This window comes from Scyliorhinus canicula, chromosome 4, assembly GCF_902713615.1.
Source record: "Scyliorhinus canicula chromosome 4, sScyCan1.1, whole genome shotgun sequence".
NCBI classification, from domain to species: Eukaryota; Metazoa; Chordata; class Chondrichthyes; order Carcharhiniformes; family Scyliorhinidae; genus Scyliorhinus; species Scyliorhinus canicula.
In genome coordinates this window covers 184,915-197,764 of record NC_052149.1, presented here as the reverse complement: position 1 = coordinate 197,764, position 12,850 = coordinate 184,915, and the positions used below count along the sequence as shown (strand labels likewise).

At 48.7% G+C, this 12,850-nt stretch overlaps 1 protein-coding gene across 1 annotated transcript in view; it reads left to right on the top strand.

Moving 5' to 3' along the window:
* cfap45 (cilia and flagella associated protein 45) overlaps positions 1–12,850 on the top strand; it is a 232,884-nt gene that overhangs the window by 46,197 nt on the left and 173,837 nt on the right. Inside the window, exon 5 of the mRNA XM_038793408.1 lies at positions 5,949–6,119. Within this exon, the coding sequence (XP_038649336.1) occupies positions 5,949–6,119 (171 nt within the window). The remainder of the gene's footprint in view (positions 1–5,948; positions 6,120–12,850) is intronic.

Here is a 12,850-nt window from a genome sequence, read left to right as displayed (position 1 = left end):
CTTGGCTATATCAGCTCTGATACGGGCGAAGGCGTGTTGTGCCTCGGCCGTAAGAGGAAAGTGGATGGACTGAATGAGTGGGCGGGCCTTGTCCGCATAGTTTGGGACCCACTGGGTGTAGTAGGAGAAGAACCCCAGGCAGCGTTTGAGGGCCTTGGGGCAGTGGGGGAGGGGAAGCTCCATGAGGAGGCGCATGCGGTCGGGATCGGGCCCCAGAACTCCGTTCTGGACCACATAGCCGAGGATGGCTAAGGGGGTTGTGCTGAACACGTACTTTCTTGTTGTAGGTGAGGTTGAGGAGAGTGGCGGTGTGGAGGAATTTGGCAAGGTTGGCGTCGTGGTCCTGCTGTTCGTGGCCGCAGATGGTGACGTTGTCTAGGTACGGGAAGGTGGCCTGCAAACCGTACCGGTCGACCAATCGGTCCATCTCCCTTTGGAAGACCGAGACCCCGTTGGTGACACCGAAGGGAACCCTGAGGAAGTGACAGAGACGACTGTCCGCCTCAAAAGCAGTGTATGGATAGTCCGATTTACGAATGGGGAGCTGGTGGTAGGCGGATTTGAGGTCTATCGTTGAGAAGACCCGGTACTGCGCAATCTGATTGACCATATCAGGTCGAGCTGCGTGTACCGATTGATGGTCTGGCTGTAGTCCACGACCATTCTATGTTTCTCCCCAGTTTTAACGACTACCATTTGGGCTCTCCAGGAGCTGTTGTTGGCCTCGATGATGCCTTCCCGAAGCAACCGCTGGACCTCGGACCTAGAACAAAGAACAAAGAAAATTACAGCACAGGAACAGGCCCTTCGGCCCTCCCAGCCTGCGCCGATCCAGATCCTTTAGCTAAACCTGTTGCCTATTTTCCAAGGATCTACTTTCCTCTGTTCCCCGCCCATTCATATATCTGTCCAGATGCATCTTAAATGATGCTATCGTGCCCGCCTCTACCACCTCCGCTGGCAAAGCGTTCCAGGCACCCACCACCCTCTGCGTAAAAAACTTTCCACGCACATCTCCCTTAAACTTTCCCCCTCTCACCTTGAAATCATGACCCCTTGTAATTGACACCCCCAATCTTGGAAAAAGCTTGTTGCCATCCACCCTGTCCATACCTCTCATAATTTTGTAGACCTCAATCAGGTCCCCCCTCAACCTCCGTCTTTCCAATGAAAACAATCCTAATCTACTCAACCTTTCTTCATAGCTAGCACCCTCCATACCAGGCAACATCCTGGTGAACCTCCTCTGCACCCTCTCTAAAGCATCCACATCCTTCTGGTAATGTGGCGACCAGAACTGCACGCAGTATTCCAAATGTGGCCTAACCAAAATCCTATACAACTGTAACATGACCTGCCGACTCTTGTACTCAATACCCCGTCCGATGAAGGCAAGCATGCTGTATGCCTTCTTGACCACTCTATCGACCTGCATTGCCACCTTCAGGGTACAATGGACCTGAACTCCCAGATCTCTCTGTACATCAATTTTCCTCAGGACTCTTCCATTGACCATATAGTCTGCTCTTGAGTTAGATCTTCCAAAATGCATCACCTCGCATTTGCCTGGATTGAGCTCCATCTGCCATTTCTCTGCCCAACTCTCCAATCTATCTATATTTTGCTGTATTCTCTGACAGTCCTCTTCGCTATCTGCAACTCCACCAATCTTAGTATCATCTGCAAACTTGGTAATCAGACCACTTACACCTTCGTCCAGATCATTTATATATATCACAAACAACAAAGGTCCGACCACGGATCCCTGTGGAACACCACTAGTCACCTTTCTGGACTCCGGGAGCACCGAAAGCTTCATCCACCCGGATACGGTAAGGCGCTGGTTTAGCTCACTGAGCTAAATCGCTGGCTTTTAAAGCAGACCAAGCAGGCCAGCAGCACGGTTCGATTCCCGTACCAGCCTCCCCGGACAGGCGCCGGAATGTGGCGACTAGGGGCTTTTCACAGTAACTTCATTGAAGCCTACTAGTGACAATAAGCGATTTTCATTTCATTTTCATTTCATTCTCCATTTTGAGACACAAACCTGATGAAGGTCTTGTCCTGGGTGCTGTACCATCTGCTCCTGATGGCAACGGGTTTGCAATCCGGAGTTAGATTGTCAAAGAGGGAGGGTGGGTCAACCTTTAGAGTTGCGAGGCCGCACACAGTGAGGGGTGGTAGGGGCCCGCCGAATTTGAGGGTAAGGTTCTGGAGATTGCACTGGAAGGCCAGGCCTAGTAGTAGTGCAGCGCAGAGATTAGGAAAGACGTAGAGGCGGAAGCTGCTGAATTCTACGCCCTGGACCGTGAGTGACCATGCAGAACCCCCGGATTGCGACGGAATGTGATCCGGAGGCCAGGGAGATTCTTTGATTGGCGGGGTGTACCGAGAGGGAGCAGCACCTTACCGTATCCGGGTGGATGAAGCTTTCGGTGCTCCCAGAGTCCAGCATGCAAGAGGTCACGTGACCGTTGATTCTCACACTGGTTGAAGCGATGGCCAGGTTGTGCGGACATGACTGGTCGATCGTCACTGAGGCGAGCTGCGATCGGTCGTCGCTGGCGTCAGAAAATGGAGAGCGTGGGGGGCCCAGGTCGTGGAATGTTGTCGGCGTCCATGCCCTGTGGGGAAGACAAGATGGCGGCACCTGAAGATCCTGCGGCGGACAAAATGGCGGCGCCCATGGTCCGTAAGTTGCGGGGGCTAGACAAGATGGCGGCGCCCATGGGTCGCACATGGACAGAGGGGGCGAGATGGCGGCGCCCACTGGCCGCTCGTGGCCCCGGGAGGTGAAGATGGCGGCGGCCACTGGCCGCGCGTGGTCCAGGACGAAGATGGCGGTGCCCATTGTGTGTATGTCAGGGGGGAGGGGGCGATAGTGGCGACTGCGCAGGCCTGGCACACCGCAGAAAAGTGCCCCTTTTTGCTGCAAGCCTTGCAGATGGCAGTGCGGGCCGGCAGCATAGGCGGGGGTGCTTCTGCTGGCCGCAGAAGTAACATCGGGGACCCCTGGGGTGCGCGGGTTGGTGTGTAGCGCAGACGTACTGGCCGGGTGAAGCCCCGGCTGAGGCGGCCGTCTGTGGGGTCCACGAGGGATAGGAGGGGTGGGCCGCGCGGCTGGAGGGGTAGGCCTGAGCATTACGTGAGGCGACCGTTATGGAGAGTGCTAGCTTTTTAGTCTCAGCTAGGTCAAGCGTCGCCCCTTCTCGCAGTCTTTGGCGTATGAGGTCCGACCCAATCCCCGTTACAAACACATCGCGCATGAGGAGATTAGAATGTTCGGTGGCCGTAACGGCCTGACAGTCATAGTCCCAGACGAGTGGGATTAGGGCCCGCCAGAAATCTTCTATGGACTAATCAGGGAGTTGAGGGCGAGTGGCGAGTGTGTGCCTGGCGAAGAGTGTGTTCGTTTTCTGTGCGTAGTTTTCTTTGAGGAGCACCATGGCATCTGCGTAGGTCGGGATGTCTTGGATCAACGAAAACACGTTGGAGCTCAACCTTGAGTACAGGATCTGTATCTTCTGTGCCTCCGTAGGAGGGGTGGTCGCTGAGTTGATATTGGCCTCGAAGCAAGCTGGCCAGTGATTAAAGTCCTTTTTGGCGTCGCTTGATTGCGGATCCAGCTGCAGACGATGTGGTTTGATTCGGAGGTCCATCTTTTAGGAAATCTTACTGCAATAAATTGATGCACGATCAATTGTACAAGGACTAAGGTTGGATACAACTGTGGCTTTATTGCAGTCAGATGTGTGGCCTCCCACAGCAGCTGGCGAAATGGCTGCTGAATAGAGGACACGCTCCTCCTACTGGGCGGAGCCAGCAGGCAGGGGCTACCGGCTAACCTGTAGTACAGGTCCTACCTTACATCACCTAATACAGGTGTAACAGTGCTTTACGGATCAGAGGATATGGGGGTAAAGCAGAATTAGGCTATTGAGTTTTATGACCAGCCATGATCATAATGAATGACGGAGCAGGTTCGAAGGGTCGAATGATTCCTCCTGCTCCTATTCTCTATGTTTCTGTGCTTCTCTCCATCTCCTACCTTCAGGGCACAAGATGCCTCTCATTATACCCGACTTCATCCTTTAACAAACTCAAGTGTTTCCTTCTCTCTTGATTTGTCCTTATACTTCGGCTTACTTTATACGATATTCTCTGGCCTAATTCTTAGAATTTTGTCCATTTGGTGCATAGCAGCCATCCCATACTCACTGCTGCAGTCACAGTGTCCATATTAAGACCATAAAACAGCAGGATTAGGCCATTCGGCCCATCGAGTCTACTCCTTTATTTAATCATTGCTGATATGTTTCTCATTCCCATTCTCCTGCCTTCTGCTCATAACCCCTGATCCCCTTATATTGGCAGGACTTCATGGGCTGGATTCTCCCAAAATGAGACAATGTCCGCACGCCGGCATTAAAACGGTGGAGTTTTACTCCAGAAATCCCGAGAAACAAGTTGAGTTAATTCAGTGCCCTGCAGGGGGCTAGTAGGGACCCGGAGTAAATCTCGCAGCTTTAGCTGCGGATATGGGCCCTCACACTTCCGGTTTGGAGTTTGCGCATGAGCACGGCGGCGGCCTCCAGCGGTCACGACGTGCTCCATGGCGGACTCAGACCACGGAACCAGATGGAAAAATGAGACCCCCGATCGGCCGCGCGCCCGAGCATCTAACCGCGCGGATCTAACCCCCGGCCGTCTGATCCCCCTGTCCCCGACCAGGGTGGCCATGGACTAATTCTGCAGCCACCACGCCAGCATCCCGACCGGCAATGGCAAGTTAGTTCCATGCCGTTGGGAACTCGGCCGGTTGGAAGCGGAGGATCGCTGGGCTGACCTCTGTCAATGGGCTGCCAGCCACGCGGCGTACTCCGTGAACACGCCGATTTTCGGGTCCCGGAGAATCGCCAAACTGGCGCCAGGCCCGATTACGGCATGAGAGTGGATTCCCCGCTCCTGCCGCGATTTCGGCGCGGGGCTGCGGAGAATCCAGTCCCGTGTTTCTGCCCAAATCCTTGCTTCACTCCAGAACCCACTGGCTGTTAACAGGCGAAACTGTAATCTGTCTATTGCTGTATCAGTCTCTCTTTCTCTCCAACTCTCTGGTTGAAATTTTCCAGCCTGGACCTCTGGTCCCGCCGATGGTGACCCCAGTGGTGGGTTCCCTGGTGGCAGAGGGTTCGAGTCATGGAAAAACTTAGATATTGGCGGGACTGGGACTGGCCAATGACGGACTGCCTCCGCAAAGTGGCATCGGACAGCCTGAGAATCCCATCCTCTTAATCGCTTTCTCTGTCTTATCCCTATCCAATCTGCATTATCTTTTGCTCTCTCCCTGTCACTATCTCGCTCTCTGGCTGGCTGGCTATATCTTTCTAAGTTTATAAGATCATGAGAAATTAAGCTATTCAGCCCCTCAAGCATGCTACATGAGTCAATCAGATCATGGGCGATCTGATTATGGTCTTAACTTCACTTTCCTGTCTGCATTCATAACTCTCATCTCCCTTCCATCTCTCTATCTGTCTGTCTGTTCTTCCATTTTTCTCAGTCTCCTTCTGTCCTTCCGTCTCTCTCAGTCTCTTTTTGTCTCCCTCACTCTCTGTCTCTCCCTCTTCCACACACACTCTCAGTCTCTGTCTCTCACACTCCCTGTTCTTCAGTCTTTCTACTTTTCACTGGATAAAAGCAAATTACTGCGGATGCTGGAATCTGAAACGAAAGGGAAAATGCTGGAAAATCTCAGCAAGTCTGGCAGCATCTGTAGGGAGAGAAAAGAGCTAACGTTTTGAGTCCGATGACTCAGCTTTGACAAAGAGTCATTGGACTCGAAACGTTAGCTCTTGTCTCTCCCTACAGATGCTGAGATTTTCCCTTTTGTTTCTACTTTTCACTCCGTGTCTGTATTTATCTCATGTATCAACACATTCTCATTTCAGGAAAAGGCCGGTGAACGGAAAAGCTTCATAAGAACACAAGAGCTTCAGCGACGCAAGAATGAGAAGCTTAATGAGGTGGAAGAGGCGGCACGAGACAGGGCACTTTACCTGCTGGAAAAAGCAAATGCCTTGCGCCTGGAGCAGGAGGATGAGATTAAACAGATCAATGAGGTGAGAGAAGAGGCGTGAGAAAAGAGAGAGAGGGCGGGATTTTCCATGTAAGTAGAGGTGGCCCGCCATTGGCCAGCGGCAGGATCTTCTGGTTCCACCATTAGAACAAAGAACAAAGAAAAGTACAGCACAGGAACAGGCCCTTCGGCCCTCCAAGCCTGTGCCGACCATGCAGCCCGCCGAAACTAAAATCTTCTACACTTCCGGGGTCTGTATCCCTCTAATCCAGGGGTTGGCAAACTACAGCCCGTGGGCCGCATGCGGCCCGACAAAGGTTTTTATGCGGCCCGCCAATGAGGTGCCCGGAATCATAACCGGCATTTTTGAAAAGCCGGTGGGGAAAAGCCGCTGAAGTAAATGCGCTTATTCAATAAGCGCATTTACTTCAGCGGCTTTTCCCCGGCGGCTTTTCAAAAATGGCGGTTATGATTCCGGGCACCTCATTGGCGGGCCGCATAAAAACGCGCGTAGTGGGGTGGATGAGTGGGGCTGTCTCATTGGTCGGTTTAGTTGGGTGTGCGACCAATAGGAGTCCAGGTTACAAACAATAAGCCTTATTATTGTTTGTAACCTGGACTCCTATTGGTCGCACACCCAGCTAAACCGACCAATAAGGCAGCCCCACTCATCCACCCCACTCCGCGCGTTTTTATCGTTGACTCGGCTAGGCTGTGCTTCTGTCAGTGTTAAGGATCAGCACAAGCAACTTGACACCTGATTTCAACAAACTGGTAAATGACTGCAGTCAGATGCATCATTCTCATTGACATTGTTCTGTTACTTACTGAGTTACTTTGTTTTTCAAATAAATGTGCTTTTTTTTCTTTAAAGACCTTTTATTTTGGCTATTTAAAATATTAATTATTTTATTTAATATACTATGCGGCCCTTTAAAATTGTGAATTTCTGAATGTGGCCCTTGCACGGAAAAGTTTGCCCACTCCTGCTCTAATCCCGTCCTATTCATGTATTTGTCAAGATGCCCCTTAAATGTCAATATCGTCCCTGCTTCCACCACCTCCTCCGGCAGCGAGTTCCAGGCACCCACTACCCTCTGTGTAAAAAAACTTACCTCGTACATCTCCTCTGAACCTTGCCCATCGTACCTTAAACCCATGCCCCCTAGTAATTGACCCCTCTACCCTGGGAAAAAGCCTCTGACTATCCACTCTGTCTATACCCCTCATAATTTTGCAGACCTCTATCAGGTCGCCTCTCAACGTCTGTCGTTCCAGTGAGAACAAACTGAGTTTATTCAACTGCTCCTCATAGCTAATGCCCTACATACCAAGCAACATCCTGATAAATCTCTTCTGCACCCTCTCTAAAGCCTCCACATCCTTCTGGTAGTGTGGTGACCAGAATTGAACACTATACTCCAAGTGTGGCCCAACTAAGCTTCTATACAGCTGCAACATGACTTGCCAAGTCTTATACTCAATGCCCCGGCCAATGAAGGCAAGCATGCCTTATGCCTTCTTGACTACCTTCTCCACCTGTGTTGTCCCTTTCAGTGACCTGTGGACCTGTACACCTAGATCACTCTGACTGTCAATATTTTTGACGGTTCCACCATTCACTGTATATTCCTTACCTGCATTAGACCTTCCAAAATGAATTACCTCACATTTGTCCGGATTAAATTCCATCTGCCATCTCTCCGCCCAAGTCTCCAAACGATCTAAATCCTGCTGTATCCTCTGACAGTCCTCATCGCTATCCGTAATTCCACCAACCTTTGTGTCGTTCGCAAACTTACTAATCAGACCAGTTACATTTTCTTCCAAATCATTTATATGTACTACGAACAGCAAAGGTCCCAGCACTGACCCCTGCGGAACACCACTAGTCACAGCCCTCCAATCAGAAAAGCACCCTTCCATTGCTACTCTCTGCCTTCTATGACCTAGCCAGTTCTGTACCCATCTTGCCAGCACGCCCCTGATCCCGTGTGACTTCACCTTTTGTACCAGTCTGCCATGAGGGACCTTGTCAAAGGCCTTACTGAAGTCCATATAGACACCATCCACTGCCCTACCTGCATTATCAACGAGGTTTCCCTTTGCTGCTGGGAAAACCGTGGCGAGGGTGCCTAACTGCGGGACAGGAAGATCCCACCACCACCAATAGCTGGAAAATTCCATCCTGAGAATGAGAGAAAGTGTGAAACAGCAGTGAAATTACTGGCCTGCGGATCGGGGTGTGGAAGGCAGTAAAATTGGTGGAAGCTGAGTAAGTTCGAGTCCCTGACTCTGTCCCACCATTGGAGCATTTACCAACGACAGGCCTGGAAGTGCACAGGTGAAGAATCCCAAACAGACAAACTGTCAATTTTAATAAATAATGTCACAATTATTGGCAATGTTATGCTAATTTTTACCATGTAGGGAGGCTGTCATCTAAATGGAGGTGACCTGCCGGTGGCAACCTGTGGTTGGGGCAGGGGGATAGTTTTATAAAGAAAAAAGGAGGCCGCAGGAGGAGAAGGCAGCCCCGTCTTGTTTCCCTCGAGGGAATTCCCCTCCTGCACTCAGTCTGCAATTTTATTAAATAGATTTTGCCTATCTCCTATAGGCTGCAGGACCTCTACCTTACTTAGTGAGCACCACTCCTGCTGGCTGCCAGCTGTCTGATGGGGCTGACAGTACTTTGTATTCACCAGGGAGAAGGACCTGATGGATGTTGAGGTCAGGGATAAGTGTGTGAACGCTCTTGAGAATGTCAATATATGAAAGGAGGAAGCGTTGAGTACCCTAAGTTGCATTAAGGTAGACAAGTCCCCGGGGCCAGATTCGATCTCTCCCAGGTTACTGCGGGAAGCAAGGTGAGAAATAGCTGGGGCCTTGACAGATATCTTCACATCCTCTTTGACCACAGGTGAGGTTCCAGAGGACTGGAGAATAGCCAATGTTGTTCCCTTGTTTAAGAAAGGAAGCAGGGATAATCCAGCAAATTATAGGCTGGTGAGCCTGACATCAGTGGTGGGGAAGCTTTTGGAAAATATACTGAGGGACAGAATATATGTTAGATAATTTGGACATCTGAATTTTCCCTCAGTGTACTCAAACAGGCGCCGAATGTGGTAACTAGGGGCTTTTCACAATAACTTCATTGCAGTGTCTACTTGTGACAATAAAGATTATTATATGCAAATTTGGAGGAAAATGGTCTAGTTAGTGACAGGCAGCATGAACAAAGAACAAAGAGAACAAAGAACAATACAGCACAGGGACAGGCCCTTCGACCTTCCAAGCCTGTACTGGTCATGATACCAACCTTTGCCAAAACCCTCAGCACTTCCTTGTGCCGTATCCCTCTATACCCGTCCTATCCATGTGTTTGTCAAGATGCCATTTGAACGCCATTAATTTATCTGCCGACCACGCCAATTGTTGTATCTTAGGATTTGATCCAGTTTTATTTAATTTACGGTTGCAGGTTGTTGGTGAGACATTGCTGAAACTCAGTAGAAATTCAAGTTAAAAACTTGTCAGGTGCAAATAAGAATTGTTTTATTCAAAGTTCATTGGTTACAACTTGGAAGTGATTTAAAAGGTAGTTTGTAGACAATTTGATTTTCTTCAAAAATTCACAGGAATTATCTTCTGAGACAATAGCCTGAACACAACTTTAAAAGTCAAAGGCTGAAAATGAAATAGGAATACAGAACTCTTTTCTAATTCTCTTCCTTTACTTTCTCTCTCTTTTGTCTCTTTCCTGTCTCTTTCTTTCTCCACCTGTCTTTTCTCCGCCCCGTTTCTCTCCTCACTGCCCCCGTTTCTCTCCTCTCCTCACTAAAAATGGTGGTCAAATCATCCATGGATATACTCTTTGATATCTGTCTTAAGCGATCCGATCACACCCCAATATAATCCTAATTGGTTTAAACTATATTCAAAACACATTTGATTTGATAACAAGCCGTCCATCATGACAATGTAATGCCACTTCTAATTGTTGCTTATTGGTATGTTTCTCATGGGATATTGTGCTTTATCAAAACCAGCAAAAACTGGTCTAATGCTGACCTACCTATTGCCACCATGGAGACCTCATGTTATCTCATCATGCTAGGCTAGGCATAATTCAGAACATACAACTCAAACTGTCTTTTATAAGATTGTTTCACTGAGAATGTTGGAATCAAATATATACATATATATTATATTTGAGTCGATGTTTTAACTGTCCATTTATTAAAAACAAGGCAATATAGTTCAAGATATTTTTTTTAGCTTGTATAATTTATGGGATATGATTCAACCTAATCTCGAGCGGCGTGAGAACCGTACAATCCTTCATCCTTATCCCTCGTTGCTATGGATTCCGCCCTTGCCCTTGGAAAAATGTGATGTTTTTATCAGTGGTTCTGTTTTTCCCAAACACATGTCTGAGTTTGGAAGTTGTATATTTCTTTCATTTTAAAACTGGGATTTAATATTTCTGTCTTAAACAGTCTTCTTACCTATATTAAGTGTATTTAAAATACCTGACTTCTACAATAACCTACCCTGGCAACGCGTTCCAGGCACTCACCACCCTCTGTGTAAAAAACCTGCCTCACACATCTCCTCTAAACTTTGCCCCACAGACCTTAAACCTATGCCCCCTAGTGACTGACCCCCCCATCCTAGGAAAGAGTGCCTGCCCATCCACTCTATCCATGCCCCTCATAATCTTGTAGACCTCTATCAGGTCACCCCTCAACCTCCGTATTTCAAATGAAAACAGTCCGAGTATATTCAGCCTCTCCACATAGCTAACACCCTCCAGACCAGGCAACATCCTGGTAAACCTCCTCTGCACCCTCCACATCCTTCTGGTAGTGTGGTGACCAGAATTGTGCGCAATATTCCAAGTGCAGCCTTACCAAGGTTCTATACAACTGCAGCATGACTTGTCAGTCATAAATAGAGGGGTATCTAAACCAGAGGCAGGAGATTACTGTTTTCAAAATGTTACATTTATAGTGGAAATCTAGTGCTGGGAAGTATATAGTTAATTGTAACTTATTTTAATTCAATAAGTATTTATTTTAAAATTAATTAGTTCTCAAAATGGCAGTCAGAGGGGTAAAATGCTTAATTTGTCAGATGTTGGAGGTCCGTATAGCTTCCACTACTCCAGACAACTACATCGGCAGAAAGTACACCCAATTGCAGCTCCTCACAGATCACAATGGATCGGTTGAAACAGCAGTTGGATGCACTTAGGAGCATGCAGGTGGTGGAAATAATAATAATAATCGCTTATTGTCACAAGTAGGCTTCAATGAAGTTACTGTGAAAAGCCCCTAGTCGCCACATTCCGGCGCCTATTCGGGGAGGCCGGTCCGGAAATTGAACGCGCGCTGCTGGCCTTGTACTGCATTACAAGCCAGCTGTTTCTGTTGTGGGTAAAATGTTGGAAAAGGTTATAAGAGATAGGGTTTATAATCATCTTGAAAAGAACAAGTTGATTAGCGATACTCAACACGGTTTTGTGAAGGGTAGGTCATGCCTCACAAACCTTATTGAGTTTTTTGAGAAGGTGACCAAACAGGTGGATGAGGGTAAAGCGGTTGATGTGGTGTATATGGATTTCAGTAAGGCGTTTGATAAGGTTCCCCACGGTAGGCTATTGCAGAAAATAAGGAAGTATGGGATTGAAGGTGATTTAGCGGTTTGGATCAGTAATTGGCTAGCTGAAAGAAGACAGAGGGTGGTGGTTAATGGCAAATGTTCATCCTGGAGTTCAGTTACTAGTGGTGTACCGCAAGGATCTGTTTTGGGGCCACTGCTGTTTGTCATTTTTATAAATGACCTGTAAGAGGGTGTAGAAGGATGGGTTAGTAAATTTGCAGATGACACGAAGGTCGGTGGAGTTGTGGATAGTGCTGAAGGATGTTATAGGATACAGAGGGACATAGATAAGCTGCAGAGCTGGGCTGAGAGGTGGCAGATGGAGTTTAATGCGGAAAAGTGTGAGTGGAGTACTGAGCCGGCGATAAAGGCAGAGGTGCTGTCAACAAAGTTCTCAGGCTCGTGCCCTCACAAGATGCCGCCTCCACCCGCTCCCACACTGACCCCTCCCCACTACCCACTTCCTGACCATCGATATATTTGCCGCCCAGTAGGCATTGATAAAGTTCAGAAGAGCCAGCCCTCCCTCCCCATGCCCTCGCTCGAGCAGAACCTTCCTCACCCGCGGCGTTTTTCTGGCCCAAATGTCACCGGTGCATGATAAAGCAACCAGACCCAATCCACAAATCCCTGCCCGAACCCAAACTGTCCCAGGACCTCCCACAAATACTTCCATTCAACCCAGTCAAAGGCCTTCTCTGCATCCATGGCCACCACCACCTCGACCTCGCGCCCCTCCATAGGCATCATTATTACATTTAAGAGCCGCCTAATGTTGGTCGCCAGGTGTCGTCCCCTTAACAAACCCCGTCTGGTCCTCCCCTATTACACCTGGGACGCAGTCCTCGATCCGTGTGGCCATGATCTTTGCCAACAATTTAGCATCCACATTTAATAAGGAGATTGGTCTATATGACCCACAGCTTTCCAGATCTTTGTCCCGTTTCAAGATGAGAGAAATCGAGGCCTGCAAAAACATCGGAGAGAGCATTCCCAACACCTTTGATTCATTAAAAACCTTTACCTAAAGCGGCCCCAGCACCCCAGAAAACTTCTTATATAATTCCACCAAGTATCCGTCTGGTCCCGGGGCTTTGCTCGATTGCAACA